Consider the following 16,897-nt stretch of genomic DNA (forward strand, 5'->3'; position numbering starts at 1 on the left):
AAAGCAGAGGCGGCGTCGCTTTCAGCGAGATAAACGAAACATAACGACCCCAAATGGGGGATAAAGACATCATTCCGGCTCGAAATCGGGGGGGATACGGCGGCTTTAGCCGGCTAGCTGGGTTAGCCGTGTGTTCAGGCCTGGCGCTGCTAACTTGGACAAAGCCAAACGCAGATTTCCCGCTTTTATATTAAAAATAAACCGTGTTAGTGCATTAAAATCGCTCTGCTACACTCAGAGAAGAGGTACGGATTGGGGAAGCTGTGCGAGTGTCTGTGTTTGTGTCTGGATTTGACGAGGACTACGAGGCTGAAGTCAGCGTCTTGTTCGAATTGTCCCGTTCCACCTTAAATGGTGCAGCAGTTACATTCCGGCGCCTGAAGCACCAGAACGTAACTGCTGCACCATTTAAGGTGGAACGGGACAATTCGAACAGGAAACCCACTTCAGCCTCGTAGTCCTCGTAGTAGTTGGGCTGCATGTCTGGATTAATGTTTGGACTAAAATGGTCTTGTCTGGTTTCTTGTGCTGTGGCTTAGTTTGTCCATTCAGACGTGACTCACTTGACCACAGGTGTCTGTGTCTGTCAGATATCTATCTGTAAGGGGTGTGTGTGTGTGTGTGTGTGTGTGTGTGTTTGGTGAAAGCATGCCTTGCCTTCTCCATCCCTTTCCCACTGGCACTGCTTGGCTGATTGATCTGCCAGCAGCTCCATGTGCCTGCATGTTTTTGTGAATGGGAAACTGTGCGCCCTAATTAGACCCTCATTAAGCTCACTGTCCTCATTTGTAGCTGTTCCCCCAGTTCTTCTGTCCACTGTGTTATATTGGTGAGAACGACTCCACAATTACAAACAAATGTGGGCCATAGTTTCAATGGTGCCACAGATGTTGTGTAGATGTGCTGTTACAGGCCTGATCAGGCTGGTTTTTGTGCATTTTGGTTTGGTGTCTGTGTGAAAAAGAGATGGCGTAGTTTTAGATGGTGTGAATGCTGAGGGTGGAAAAACCGAATGAATCCAATGTGGTAACTAGGCCCTTTGCCCTTTGACGATTAACAATTATGAGCATTAATTAATAATAATCATTAAGGATTAATATTCAGAAGTTACCAAGAGTGCATTTGTTAATTTGTGCCAACCATAGCTAGTGAGTAGTATTCATTCACCCGAACATAACTCTAAAAGCGTGTTGGTGATGTGCTATTCTACATTAATACCACATTCATTGTTATTATTCTACTGTTGTAGAAATGTGGCAGTTGAACTGAGCTGGTTGAACGCGCTCAGTGCTGCTGGCGGATATTGTGCTTCCCAAAATCCAAATATGTTACAGTTTACGTTTTAGGACGTTCTCAGACCACAACAGCACATTTCAGACACTAGACGAAACAGCTTCAGGTCACTAAGTGTGTTTACATGAACTTAATAATCTGATAACTGCAGAAAATCAGATTGTGTTTGTAACCGGTTCAGTGTGTTTGCACTTAATAATCCGATAACTGCAGAAAATCAGATTGTGTCAGTAACCGGTTCAGTGTGTTTACGCTTAATAATCCGATAACTGCAGAAAATCAGATTGTGTTTGTAACCAGTTCAGTGTGTTTACACTTAATAATCCGATAACTGCAGAAAATCAGATTGTGTCTGTAACCGGTTCAGTGTGTTTACGCTTAATAATCCGATAACTGCAGAAAATCAGATTGTGTTTGTAACCAGTTCAGTGTGTTTACACTTAATAATCCGATAACTGCAGAAAATCAGATTGTGTCTGTAACCGGTTCAGTGTGTTTACACTTAATAATCCGATAACTGCAGAAAATCAGATTGTGTCTGTAACCGGTTCAGTGTGTTTACGCTTAATAATCCGATAACTGCAGAAAATCAGATTGTGTCTGTAACCGGTTCAGTGTGTTTGCGTTTAATGATCTGATATCTGCAGAAAATCAGATTGTGTCAGTAACTGGTTCAGTGTGTTTACGCTTAATAATCTGATAACTGTATCAAATCAGATTGTGTCAGTAACTGGTTCAGTGTGTTTTCATGCTCTTTGAGTAATCAGATATTGGGGAAGCTCTGGGTCTACATGAGTCAGACAGTAATCAGATTTCTGCTTTACAACCAGCCAATAAACTTACAGAATAAGACGTGAATGTAACGTAAAATTAAAATTTCATGAGCTGCTTTTTTTTTTTAAAAAATCGAGTCACTTTACCTGAAAATATGAACATACCTCATCTGTAGGTTTAGGAGTTGGTGCTGTTGTAGGCACCACCGTTGAATTGTGTTTGAATAAATGACAAAAACATGCAGTAGCCATTTTTTTTGTCACACTTTACTTTTGACCTTTTTACATCAGTAACAGCAGCTGTCTGGCTAACTAGCTTTAATTAATCAACTTTAGTTGATTGTCGACTTTGACTGAGTAGGTTAATATTTCTTACCTTTCTTTTTTTTATTACCTTCGTGTGTTAATGTTGATAATGAAATATTACAGTGATGGTGGTGAATAATGAGGAGACGGAGCTGAACGTGTGTCTGTTTATTAGGAGGAGTAACGTTAGTTAACTAAAGCGTCTGGGAAATGGAGACTGAAACTGGGGAGCGGCGACGCTCTGATAAACAGCAGGGGGCGCTCTCACTGTATTCACTGCTTACAGTTTATTACATTTTAGTTTGACCTTTTTTACATCAGTAACAGCAGCTTAACTCACATTTTAACATTATTCTGATGGCGTGTTTACGTTTCAGCTGTGCGCGTGTGTGGTTGGTTGCTAGGCAACAGACATGACAGCTGATTGTCGACTTTGATAGAATAGGTTAAGATTTCCTAACTGGAGATAAGATGCTGTAAGATCAGATAAAATTCCTAAATTAAGATCAGATTTGCTTCTGTAATACGAATTTGTGAAACATCTTATCTTGTCCTGTCAGATCTTCAGACAACGTTTAATCAGTTATTATCGTTTTATAATATAATAATGATAATAATGATTTTTATTTATATAGATAATGAGTAAATGAAGTTGAGGTGGACAATACAGCAGAAGTATCATACACACATAAAAAAGAGGGTTCTTCAAGGGTTCTTTAAGGGTTCTTTAGTGAAGAAAATGGGTCTATATAGAACCAAGAACTCTCAAAGAACCCTTTGCGTGAGTAAATGGTTCTTTATTGTGAAATCGTTCTTGAAATTGATGGAGAATGTGCTGTATATGGTTCTATATAGCACCAAAAAGGGTTCTTTTGTTGTTACGATGTCAAACAGACAGAAGAACCTTTTTTGGTGCTATATGAAACCCTTTTCAAACACTTTTCCTTTTGCAGCACAAAAAGCTCTGTATAAATAAATCTTACATTTAATTAAACATTTTTTAATCCCACAGCTTCAAGTCCAGAGGGTTCTGAATGCATTTTGTGGCTCCACTGTGGTTAACCCATGATGGAAGACCGAATAAAGGCAGACGCTTCGTCCGGGGACGGCGACACCGAACCCAGCATGCTGCTCCAGAAGCTCAAGAGCAACATTTCGTAAGTCTCCACTAACTTTCTAACAGATAACAATATAGACTTTCATGTGCAGGCCTGGACCTGTATTACAGAAACTCCTCAGTCTGAAATCTGACCTGTTTGGTCTCCATAACGACTTCAGTACGGACTGAATTTCGGACAGTAGTTATTCCAGAATAACAGTTCCTACTTCATAATCTCATCATGAACTCCAGATAAGAAAACAGCATCACACAAACATCCTAACTAGACTAAACCTCCTAAATCCTGTCCTAACTTTAGGATGAACCCCAACAGGGTCCTCACTTCTGTTTAAGGTCCGTTTCTATGGTTTTTAGGCAGCTGAGTCAGCAGCATAGTTCAGTACCAGCATAATGAGCTCCATTTATCTCTACTGTAAAACGCTGCTTTCACTGTGAGATGATTTTCTTTTCTAACTCTGCGTTTTAAAGATCTCAGACGCTGCAGACTCGATCTCCACCGCCCCTCTGATCACCTTCGTGTGTTAATGTTGATGATGAAATATTACAGTGATGGTGGTGAATAATGAGGAGACGGAGCTGAACGTGTGTCTGTTTATTAGGAGGAGTAACGTTAGCGCGCTCGGCTAAAGCGTTTGGGAAATGGAGACTGAAACTGGGGAGTGGCGACGCTCTGATAAACAGCAGGGGGCGCTCTAACAGTATTCACACCTTACAGTTTATCACACTTTAGTTTGGTTTGACCTTTTTTACATCAATAACGGCAGCTGTAACTCACATTTTAACATTATTCTGATGACGTGTTTACGTTTCAGCTGTGTGTTTATGGTCGGTTGGTAGGAAACAGACATGATAGTTGATTGTCGACTTCAACTGAGTAGGTTAATATTTCCTAACTGAAGTTAAGATGCCGTAAGATAAGATAAAATTTGGTTCTGTAATACGAATTTGTGAAACATCTTATCTTGTCCTGTCAGATCTTAAGGCAAAAACGTAGAAAATTCTGTAATACGGCCCAAAATCAATGGAGCTACAGCAGCCATGAAGGCCTGTTAAACTCTGATGTTTGTGCTTAAACTGTTGTGTTTTATTTTTCACAGTAAGTCCGTGCAGAACAAAGTGGACACTATTTTGGTGAGTACTTGCTGAGAATATGCGATTGCTCCATTAAACCTGACCTCTCCTCAAGGCCTGCACTGACAGAATTGTCTTTTCCTCCTTTGCGTCCCCTCAGAGAGATGTACAGCAGTTCTCAGACAACGACAAGCTCTACCTGTATTTACAGCTACCCTCAGGTCCGAGTGCAGGAGATAAGAGGTAAGTTGAGCCTTATGGTGGCTTTACAAGGTGAAACCCATGCAACTTTGGTTACACACTGAATGCCACGTCACCTCACCTCAGCGCACCATTTTCCACACGGAGCCTAAGGGTTAAGAGCAGAGATGCCTAAGAAACCATGTTGTGTGGAAGCACTTTAAATTATAGGATGATGAAAGAGATGATTAACAAAAATGCGCAGTGATACGTTTCCAGTAAGAGGGTGGTTTTCCGTGGATGAGGAACAGGTTTGGTTAATCATCTCAAATATATAAGTACATCCTTATCCGGATTCCTTCATACATACAGTCCTCACTGCCTCCGGCTCAGCTCTGTCATGCACACGCTTCAGAATATCAGCCTTTTCTCCTTTTTCTTTTCTAATTCAACAGATTTACAACTTGCAAAAGTTTTAAAACTCGGCAGTGCAAACAGCAGATATGCTTATTGTGACAAAATGAAAGTCTCAGGTTTTTAGGGCTGTTTCGGAGAAGAGTCTTCTCCGCACAGCGTTACGCTGCGTTCACCTTTTTGTTTAAAAAGTCATGTTTAAAATTTTTGTAATATTTTTTTAAATTGAATTTTTATTTTATTCTAATTAATTAATCAATAATGGTTTTTATTTTTATTATTGTTTTATTTATTTGTCTATTTTTATTTGTCGTATGTATGTATATGTATGTGTGTTTGTGTGTGTGTGTGTGTGTGTGTGTGTGTGTGTATATATATATATATATATATATATATATATATATATATATATATGGATGTATATGTATTTTCTTATTTATCTTCTTCACACTTGGCTTGGTCTTGATGGGTAAGATTAGTCGATTTTGTCAAATCAGAATGATGCTTTTCGATATTTTGTGAAATTAATAAACAAATGTTTGAAAGAAAACATTTAGGTCATTCCACATAGCGGTATGTGGCCAAAGACGGCATCAAGCCATGGTAACGTTGCCATGGTGACTGCGGTGCCGGCGAAAATGGATGATAATGAAAGGAGAGCTTTGGCAGTGTAGGCTGTTTATTTAAGGTGGAGTTTTATTTATTTAGTTTTTATTTTATCCAAACAAGCATAATGTGAGCTGGAAGCCTCTTGAGCTGAATAAGTGGAAAAGAAAGAAATCAAATCTTTCTTCAGGCTTTTCTTTTTTAACTAAAAGTTCTAACTCTTAACTGTGTGCTATGGCTGATTGGATAGCTGGGATAGACAATGCTAATTTTAGCGTATATGCTTTTGCAGAGCAAGGTTTTCTGCATTTTCACAGTTTCAAGAGAAAAATGTGAGCTTTGGTTGACTCTGTACCTGAAGTGCTTTATATGGTGCTTTATATGAATTTGTGTTTGTTTTTCTTCATCTTCATTTTAAATCTGATCAGATGATCCTTTATCAGGACAGAAGCGAGTGTTGTGGGTATTGATACTCTGTGAAAATGCAGTGATGATCTGATATCTTGTTTATGTGAAATACACTGTGTGTGAGAGTCTGACTGCAGACGTACATGGTTAATGTAAAGTTCAATGCAGATCACACATATATAATTAAATGCAGTTTAAAAATACATTTAGCCACTAAATTTATGGCCATTTTCATATATTACAAATGTAGATTTAATGAATACATTTGGCTTATATTTTTTTTCTGTGTGGGTCACCAGAAAGTGGACAGAGTATACGTTTCTGAAGTTTTAACAGCAGCTGCCGTTTTTGTGCTGGGGAGTCGACTCCCAAGACTCGATCCTTCTGCTCTGACGCGCCTCTGGGTGTCGGCTGCGTCCGAAATGGATCCCTGTTTGTGATTTATGTCATTATCTACAGCGGTCATTTTTCCTTTAGTGGCCGAAACGTAGAGTCTCCCTCAGTGTTAACGTTATTTCTTCGAGACTCTTGTTGCTAAGTAACGTACAGAGGAACGCTGTTAGTGATAAATGACTCTGGGGTTTGTGGAGTGAACTCCACCAACGGAACCGACTCTTCGACTCCGCAGCGCCAGAGCGGCAGATAAAGGGATGTAGCGAAGATTAAATCTTTAACATGGTTTATAGTTTAGATCTGGGGTGAAACGATGAACTCGATTCGATTTTCTTATGATATTTAAACAAAATTTGAATGAACAAAAATTATGAACAACATTCCTTGTATATTTCTGTGTAAACAGTGCATTTGCTTGTATACGTTTTTAAGCAAAAACCTTTAGTTCCCTGCAGTTAAAGGAAATCACTAGGAGCAGAGCTTTAAAACTGCGAACAAAACATTCTGTTGTATCTTCAGCATACATTAAATATCCAAGTGAAAATACTCCTGTTTTATTTCTGAAGACTAACAGTTCAAATAATGTGTACTTTTCTTGTACAAAACAGCAAAACACATTTGCAAAATTTGTGACACTGAGTGACACTGTGGGGTTCTTTTCGTCGGACAGCGCGGTGGTGCCTGTTTTCAGAGGTTTCAGAATTTCCACAGTAGAGATGAAATTTCATATCACGATTATCATGACAAATTATCACGATTATCGGTATTATCGCGATATTGTTCAAAAATTGTGTTGAAAAGTAAAATAAATAAAAAAATAAATACGATACACAAACTGAAACTCGTTTCACCAACTTTTATATTAACACAAATAGAATTGGCAGCAGTATGCACTTTTTGTTTGCATAAACATTAAAAAATAAGGTCAATACATTTTTGGTATTACTTTTGTATAACTTACAATACTTGTAATACTCTGTAAACAAAAGAATAGCAAATGGATTATTATTACTGTTGTTGTTATTATTATTATTATTATTATTACTGTTCTTCTTCTTCTTCTTAATATTATTATTATTATTATTATTATTATTATTAATTACAATAACTAGGGATTTCCCTGCAAAGAGAATTAAATCTGGACCAACTCTGAGGTGGGTCTTAATGGAAAATGACTACTTCTAAGAGGTGCTGCACTCGGGGGGTTTCTGTCCGAACTGCAACTGCAGCATTACTGTGCCGTTGTGGCGCTGAACCTCTAATCAACACAGCGCACCAGGAAAAACTAAAAACAAAATCGCAGAGGAGCTGCGTGACGCGCTGTGAGCTGCAGACAGTGTAGAACTCACACAGTGTGTCTCCACCTGTGGAGCTGCTTCTCTAAAAGCATTTAAAACTAAAACAAAAATTAAGGCGCATCTGAGCTGCGGCAGAAACACTCCTACAGTTTAATCTCTAAACCTCGGCTTTTCCTAAAAGCAGCACAGCGTTTACTCGCGTGAGGTCCCGTCTCAAAGCACACTATCTTCCCTAAGTAGTGCACTTCGTGGATCATGAAATAGCAAATCCTTCACCCAAAGAGTGCAAGAAACGTTCGACTAAGTCATCTATAATCAACATTAGCAACAGGTTACAAAGTCCCTATTTAAAACTCAGCTGCTTGTTAATGATGACCGTGTTTGTTTGAACAGTGTTGCCCTATGTAGGGGACACTGAGTGATTTGAGACGGTGTTATCCTCAGACAGTAAACCCTGCAAGCGAGGTGAGAAAGGGAAGCTGTGCAGATTGAACTTCCGCAGCGTCTCGTTCCAGAACCATAAGCATAGGTTAAACCACACAAACCATGACGTTTCTTCTATTTCGAAGTCCCCACAGACTTCTACGTTAAAGTTAACCTTGCATTCTCTATAAAGTAGCGGGTGGGGGTCGCGACTCGTAAGGTTTGATGTGTTGCCCCCTTTCGCCGCTATTTTCTTTTGGCCTGTCCTGCAGACAGGGTGGTCATCTTCAATTAACCTCCCTTCTGCATTCTTATAAAACCCAAAACATGACCAAACGTCAGACTTGGTCTTCTTAGAAGGCTGAAATATCTCCGAATCTCTGAGTTTTCACACCGCGGTAATCGACCGCGGTTTTAACGATACTGTAAAGTTCAAACGGTACTACTAACCGTCATTAATTTTACCACAGTTTACCGTGAAACCGGTAACCGTTTCATCTCTATTCCACAGTATCCTCGGCATCACTGGTGTTGGAGCCGTCCAGAGTATAGATTTCACAGGCATTTTGACGCGTCTCCCTACGCACAAGAGCTGCCGTTACGGCTGCTTGTTGTTCACGACACTGAGCTATTCCATTCGTGCGATGATGAGTTTATGTGGTGGGATCTGTTTAGCCTCGAGCACGGCGGCGGCCGCAACACTTCGGTGGAAGAAGGCGGCTAACGTTGTGCGTCTCACTCGACCCAGCAAACGACTGACAGCAAGATTTAAAGTGCTTTAAAGTGATTGGAAAGATTTAAAGCGTGCACATAGTGTTTCTTGTGTGGTGGTAGCCAAGCCTCTTTCACTGCTACCTTCATATTGCGTGCTCTGTCTCCAACAACAGTTGTGAGCCGATTTCAGCCCCCAGCACCTCAGCTGTGTTTTGCCCAGTGTGAGAATCGAAAAGAGGGCGAGTTTGGAGTAGGAAGCTCGCTATTTTCCTCTCTCCGGTGATCGCATGTGCTGTTATAGTGACTTAGCTCTGGGTAGTCCACCCTACTGGTGTTACTGCTACGCTGTCTGCCTCTTTGAAAGTTTGCATCACGTTTGCTTTTGTTTCATTGTACAGGGCCGATAATACAGAGCGGCTGAAGCGCGGACGTGACGGAACGCTGTAACGCGGCTCCAGCGCCTTAACTAGAAGCCGAAATCTGTCATTATTGACTACAGAAAACGGCCTCGTCATTTGCAATAAAAACATCAACTGAGGCTAAAGACTGTGCCGTATGGGGGCATGACGTATGATGTGCTGGTGTGGGTAAAATCAATTGCGCCCTCTGGTGTTCAAAAATGCAGTTGCATTGGATGACATAATAAACAGAAGATACTTGTTATCGTCCATCTCCACGATGCACATCAAGTTCTGTTTTTGCATCATGATGTATCGTGTCACGATGTATTGTTACACCCCTATTTAGAGCGGTCACAGGTCATGGTGATGTTATACTCAAGCAATGGAACCCGAGAGGGAGTGTGTTATCGTGAAATAACATCACGGCTGTGATTTGGTCACCGTAGATCATCACAGCCGTGATGTTATTGGCGATAACACACTCCTCGAGTGTTCTACTGCTTTAATACAACAGTTAAATAAATAAAGTAATAAATTAATAAACTGGGCCGTGAACGCGGCGTTTAATATGTTTAAATGTTCGCAGTTCCTTCACCAAATTATAGTTCCTTAACGAGCAGCTCGTTGCTACGTCAGAGTAACGAGCTCCGCCCACTCGCTGCACAGCCGGCAGTTCGTTCTCCAGCTCCACACAGACCAACTGACAGTTTGGGAATTTAGTGTCGTCTCATCTTCAGAGTCTGACCAAATCGGCTGTCGGTCAAATGTGATCTTAACAGTGTCTATTTTCTGTTTGTGGCAAAGTAAGAAGTAAAAACGTTCAAATGTCTTGAGCGTCTCCTACAGCTGTCAGAGTCGTTGCTTAGCAACGGCATCTCAGTGGAGTGATACGGTGTTTGTGAAAAACCCGTGATGTTATGGTGAAATAACAGCACAGTTAGAACGCCTCTCAACCAATCAGCTTGCGTGGCCGGAACTCACTGCTGTATAAAAATCCGTAGGTTATACCAAGTTCTGTCGGACAAATTTAAGTTGAATGTGGGTGTACGGTACACCAGGGGTGTCCAAAGTCCGGCACCAGGGCCAAACGCGGCCTGCAGACAGATTTTAATTGGCCCAGTGACCTGCCAGCCACTACGCTGCAGTTTTTCCTTTCACCTGATGGTGGCAGCACTACTGCAAAGCACCACACTGTGGAAATGAAGCCAGCTAAAGTTGAAGAGCCTTTCTTTGATTCTTTACAAAGACAAGGGTTCTGTATAGAACCATGAACACTCAAAGAGCCATTCGTGAGCTTAATTTGTTCTCTGCATGGTGAAATGGTTCTTCAGATTGATGGAGACTCTGTTGTATATGGTTCTGTATAGCACCAGAAAGCGTTCTGCTAATGTCACAGTGTGAAGCTTGTTTTCAATAGAAGAACCCTTTTTAGTGCTATATAGAGCCACTTTCAAAAAGGTTCTATACAGAACCATGTACAACACATTCTCCATCAATCTGAAGAACCATTTCAACAATGCAAAGAACCATTTAACACTTTTAAAAAAGATGATTCTTTAAGGGTTCTTTAGTAAAGAAAATATGCTCAAAGAACGCTGTGCATGATTAAAGAGTTCTTTGCATCAGGAAAGGGTTCTTCAGAATGTGCTGTAGATGGTTCTATATAGAACCTTTTTGAAAAAGGGTTCTATATAGCACCAAAAAGGAACCTTCTATTGTTACCATGTCAAGCTTGTAACAATCGAAGAACCATTTTGGGTGCTGTACAGAAGCCTTTTCAAAAAGGTTCTATATAAACCCATCTACAGCACATTCTGAAGAACCCTTTCCTGATGCAAAGAACTCTTTAATCATGCACAGCGTTCTTTGAGTATTTATGGTTCTTTCATAGAACTTATTTCTTTACTAAAGAATCATTTTAAGAGTTTAGGCTGTGTAAAAGGTGCTAGTCACTATCCAGTCCATATAACAACCTGTTCAGAATTCATTGTTTTTGTGATGTCACAAGCACCATCTAATTTGCATATGTCCGCATATTCAGCAGTTGAGCTCCGTCCTTTCACGCTGAAGTTAAAAGGAGTTTTTCAAACTGGACTGCATTTTGATTAAGGCACAAAGTAGGGTAGCCAATCGGATCAGAACTCATTTGCATATATCTGTCAGTAAGAAAAGCAGCCTGTTGAATTCTAAAGAGAGGCTGGAAAATGACCTCTGGTCATGTTTGGTACATAACACCAAATATGATAAGTGGACTTAGAATATGGAATATGTAGAATATGGGCCCTTTAAAGCATCAGCGGCCACAGTTAACATTGCTAAGCAACGAGAGACGTGCATTGTGAGCCGCTTGTTACTAAGGAACCCACAGAGGAACGTTGGAACTTCCTCCTTCTGCTTTGCTGCTCTGCGAGTTTCATCATGAAGTCGGCTGTATGTTTTACGTATTAAACATGGATCAGATATTTAGTCGTGTACCTTTTTGTGTGTGTGTGTGTGTGTGTGTGTGTGTGTGTGTGTGTGTACATATGTAACATACTAAAGAGGCCATAGAAGCACACAGACTGTAAACAAACATCACAAAGAAAAGAAGACAGCAACCACCTGAAAAACAAACAGAAATAATAGAATAAACAGACTCAAGAATAAGAGAGAAGGTATAAAAGGTCCAGTGTGGAATCAGCCGAAGAGATGAATATGAAGAATAAAAATCTGTCATTCACAGCACGTTACAGGATGGACATTCGTGCATTTGTGCAAATAAGCACTGATTCAAAGGCATGAGTTTGCTTGTAGATTCTTTAGACCATATCACACTTATTATTTTTATTATTATTATTATTTTTTTTTTATTTTATCTCACTGTTTTATTGTAACTATTTTATTTGATGTTAATTCTTTTACTGTTTTATTCTAGTAAATTATTCGATTTTTCTCAAATTTAGGTTTTCTTACTGTTTTCCTGATATATTTTATTGATATTTTATGCCTGTTTCCTATTTGAGCTGTTCTTTCTTTAATTATTTATTTTTTTATTTATTGTTAAATAAATCTTTTTGTCTTGCTGATTTTCATTTGTTTTAGTTGATAAATGTCATTGCAGTTTTTCACTCCCCGTGTAATTTGCTCGGCTGTATTGTAAATGAGGCTCACTCTGTGTTACTTTGAAGTCGTAAATTTTGATTGAATAAATTGAGCTCCTAAGACAAACTCAACCACTAAAAGGGCCGTATTAAAAAATCTCAACAGATCTGTGGGCCAGCTGTGCTTTTATTTTATTTTACTCAACATTGTTCCATGACCCTAACTGGCCACTGTTGACTCAAAATATGCCAAAACTACAACAGCAAGAAATCGGCACTGAATATTTGAACGATTCAAAAATAATCTTAAATAAAAACAAATGTTGTATATAAAACAGTAGAAAACATAAACTACACATCACTGTTAAACCTCTTTATATGTCCCACAGATCGTTGTTGGGGAGGGGGTGGCCCACATTACGCTGCAGTGCATGCTGGAAACTGTAGTGCAGTTTATGGTGAAATGGGCTAATATTAATAGGAATTTAAAATAATTTTGCGGGCCGAATGGAACTGTGCCACGGGCCTAATTTGGCCCAAGGACCTTGTGTTCGACACATGGGTCCTAAGAAGTGGCAGAACTATGTTAAAATGTGTTAATCTTGTGTGTCGCTCCGGCGCTGTGTTGATGAATCACTACCCGAAGAGTCGATTCGTGGAGAATCGACTCCAGAGCATCGCGAGTCGTGAATCACTACCACCTCTCCTCTGTTGCCTGGTAACAAGGGGCTCGCAATGCACTTCGGTATATATTTAGCTGATGTGGTGAGCTGTGGTGTTCACTGGAAATTGCGAGTGCGTTGTGGGAGACTGGAGAGCCTGGATCCCCATTTCACACTGAGAAACGTGCGTAATAGTGCTTTAAAACGCAGGTAGGGATCAGCTTCGGTCTCAGCCTCGCCGGCTTTAGAGCTGCTTCTGTTTGTTGACGGGAGAAACGGCGCTCTCTCTCTCTCTCTCTCTCTCTCTCTCTTTCTGTTTCTCCCTGTCTCTCCTTCTCTCTCCTTCTCTCTCTCTTTCTTTGTTAACATCTTGAGCTCAACCCAGCGATCCAGGGCAGTCTCAAAAAGTATATAATTACCGTTTGTGCTGGACAATATTGGCAATATTTATTGTTATCGTGATGAATAAATTAAGAGAGTATAATTAGTCCTGCTTAACCCTAAACATTCCAGGTTTATTACATACTAAGGCTTATTATTCAGTTGCCACAGGGACTTCAATTCAAACTAATGGGGCTTTTCTTTGGTTATGGAAGTGTGTAATAAAACTTTGGCAGCAAAGTGTGTGAAATTTCATAGTTTTCATAGTTTTTGATAGTATTTTGAATGTGTCTTTTCTAAGTTATTAGATGTCAAAAAAAAATTGACTGTGACATTTTGTATCGTATCGTTAAAAAAAACTTCCGAAAGTATCGTGATATTACATTCTGCCATATTGGCTCACCTCCAATTTCCGTTATTGGTGAGCAGAGTGAACCATACAGTCCGGCACACCTTAAAGGAAGTGCTTCTGAGGTCATAAAGGTGAAGGTCTAGTTTGAGCAAGCCTGTAAAAGTGCTAGGCCAGTTTAGTCCCCCGACCGTTGGTGCACGTTGACATTTACGGTTTGAGACGAAGTGACGTTGCTCAGCTACCGTGTGCACATGTAGAGATGCGTTGAATATCGTATGCTTAGAAAAATATCTGAAATAACTGTTATACTTACTAGATTTACTTGATCAGAAACTTTGCTTCAGTTGTGGCTGCTAATCAATACGTGCATAACGCGCCGTCTTTTTCTGTAGTTAAGAACGTGCTGCAGTGTTTTATAAATCACTAAAACACAGCACAGCCTGTAGAGGCCACGCCCACTCTTACTTTTGAACATGTAAACATTGAAATGAGAGCCGGTCAGTATCTGGATGCAGGAGCTGCTTTCGAAAAGGGGAACTATATAAATGTACTGTTTCTTCATTGGATGATGATCCGATCACCATCAGCTTAAATTTAGGGAGAATATCAGTAATTACAAATACACAAAAAATTGAGTTTACAAGATCAGCCTTAAAACCAGGAATATTCATGAATCATATTTAACCATAATTTTAAGTTGCTGCAGATCAGAATTGATCCAGTAGGTGGCAGCAATGGTGTAATAGGCTGCTCGTGGACCTTACGTTTCCACGATAGAATTCGCAATCGTAGCCCTCTCGTTCAACAAATGTAGCTTTTATGAGTGACTTGCATCCCTTGAGTCACATATCTAGACATTAAGGGTTTAACGAATTTGAATTAGTATTTTATTTATTACTGTTATTTATTTTATTTATTACAGTTTATTTTCTATTTACTCTATTGAAGTATTTTATTTGGCTAGTTCGTCGTTTTACGTCATGGACAGCAGCAGCGGTAGCGGCGACATGCAGGCTGAGCTGAGTTCAGTCATAGCAGAGCTACAGAGAGTGAAGCAGAGCATGGAGGAGCTTTCGCAGCTACAGAACCGTCTGAACGCCAAGAGGACCAGCTTGGAAGCGGCTCAGCAGGTGCCCCACTCGTCGGGTGCAGGAGACGTGACCTCTGAAACCGCGATCACGTCCACCACGCGGAACGCAGCTCCTGGTTCATGGCGCAAAAGATTGCTGGCTAGAGTGGCTGAAGTGAACCTCACCCCCGCGCCGGACTCCTCTGCCTCGGAGCGCCCGCGGTGCCAGCAGCGCCGGTGTTCGCCTCCATACGCGCAGCCAGAAGTCACCACAACCACAAACAGGTTTAAGGCTCTGAGCTCCCTGGTTTTAGCGCCGCCCTCACTGCAGTCGGTACAGAGGAGAAGGAAAAACACAGCCTCTGTTTGGGAGCGGCCACGACGGCAGAAGCCCCAGTGTTTCATTCCTCCACCGCAGCCAGAGGTCACCACAACCACAAACAGGTTTGAGGCTCTGCGCTCCCTGGTTTTAGCACTGACCACACCAGAACCACCAAACAGCTGTCAGAGACTCGGTCATGTAGCCAGAGTTGTACTCTGATAAGTCTCTCCCGTACTTTTCCATCAAACCTGTCGTGCCCACTTATTTCCGACATATCAACACTGTTCCAGATTGTCCAGTCTGACTGTGTGATGCGTGCTTATATACAGCTTTTAGATCGGATGCACGGATTCCGTGTAGCAGTGGAATTTCGTGGCATTTTTTCCCATAGGAATGAATGGGGTGAAAAATTGCATGACAGTCCACGGTACTTCTGATTGGCACCGTGTCTTAGGGCAGGCCCCCAAGCACGAATTCACTGTTGTTCTGACCCGCACTCATCCTTTTCTCGTTTTTTTTCTATCCCTCGTTCTTCCCATTGAGTCTCATTCATTTTCGCCCTTACACAAAGCCCATTATTTCTTTTGCCCAACACCCACCAAAATGCAAGTACTCACTCAGGGCAGGCCCCCAAGCTCTTTTGCCACAATAAAAACTCTTACTTCTTTGCCCAGCACCCACCAAAATGCATGTCCTCACTCAGGGCAGGTCCTCAAGTTCTAATCCACAGCCATACTGACCCGCACTCCTCTTTCCGTCGTTTTTTCATCCCTTGTTTCTCCCATAGACTCCCATTTATTTTAAACAACACAAAGCTAACACTTGGTAACTCCCTACGAAAAACTAAATTTAGACCCCATACACCATGGCAACTGCCTAGCAATAATTCAGCAACGGCATTGGATTCCAGAGCAACTGTCTAGCAACGCTTCAGGTCACCTGGGAAATCATAGTAACCGCTGCGCAACCATTCCGTGTTTCCTTCAGGAAATGCACGTGTCTGGTTTCTCTTACCATCTGGTAATTTAAAGTGCTACCAAACGTGATTTCTTAGGCATCTTTTAGGCTCTTTTAGCTTCAGCTGTGTGGACAGTGGTGCAGTTTGTTGCACCGAGGCGAGGTGAAGGGGACGGCTGGTTTGTATTAATGATGGATTTATCTAAACCAGCTGTAATTTACCTAATTTTTCCATATATGAACATAACTGTTATATCTAAAGGCCTTTGCTGAATGAAATATTTTGTGGTTTTAACTACAGTTGTTTGTGGCTTGAGCCCTAATAAGTACCTAAGTACCTTTATTTTTTTCTTGTAGCGGTGACTCCAATTTGGTCAACACGGCTGACCAACTACACACCTGCAACTGGATTCGAAGTCACCTTGAGGAACACGCCGACACCTGCCTACCCAAGCAAGATGTTTACGAGACCTATCGGTAAGATATGTATCTCCGTAAACATATTTGGGTTATTGATTGTGAAGCCGTAGCAATCATCTCCAGTACCATAGCAACCACCTAGCAACACCTTAGAAGCCACCTAAAATACCATGGCAACCACATAGCAACACCCTAGAAACCACCTAAAACACCAGAGGAACTACATAGCAAAACTTTAGCAACCACCTGGAGTA

General features: G+C 40.9%; 1 protein-coding gene across 2 annotated transcripts in view; it reads left to right on the plus strand.

The window, feature by feature from the left end:
- The window catches only part of rfx5 (regulatory factor X, 5), a 28,367-nt gene that overhangs the window by 301 nt on the left and 11,169 nt on the right, over positions 1 to 16,897 (plus strand). For both annotated transcript variants that reach the window (XM_036565840.1, XM_036565841.1), the window contains exons 2-5: positions 3,385 to 3,529; positions 4,590 to 4,623; positions 4,724 to 4,806; positions 16,581 to 16,700. In XM_036565840.1, coding sequence (XP_036421733.1) covers positions 3,438 to 3,529; positions 4,590 to 4,623; positions 4,724 to 4,806; positions 16,581 to 16,700 — 329 coding nt within the window. In that variant the 5' untranslated portion in view covers positions 3,385 to 3,437. The remainder of the gene's footprint in view (positions 1 to 3,384; positions 3,530 to 4,589; positions 4,624 to 4,723; positions 4,807 to 16,580; positions 16,701 to 16,897) is intronic.

Source organism: Colossoma macropomum, unplaced genomic scaffold, assembly GCF_904425465.1.
Source record: "Colossoma macropomum unplaced genomic scaffold, Colossoma_macropomum, whole genome shotgun sequence".
NCBI classification, from domain to species: Eukaryota; Metazoa; Chordata; class Actinopteri; order Characiformes; family Serrasalmidae; genus Colossoma; species Colossoma macropomum.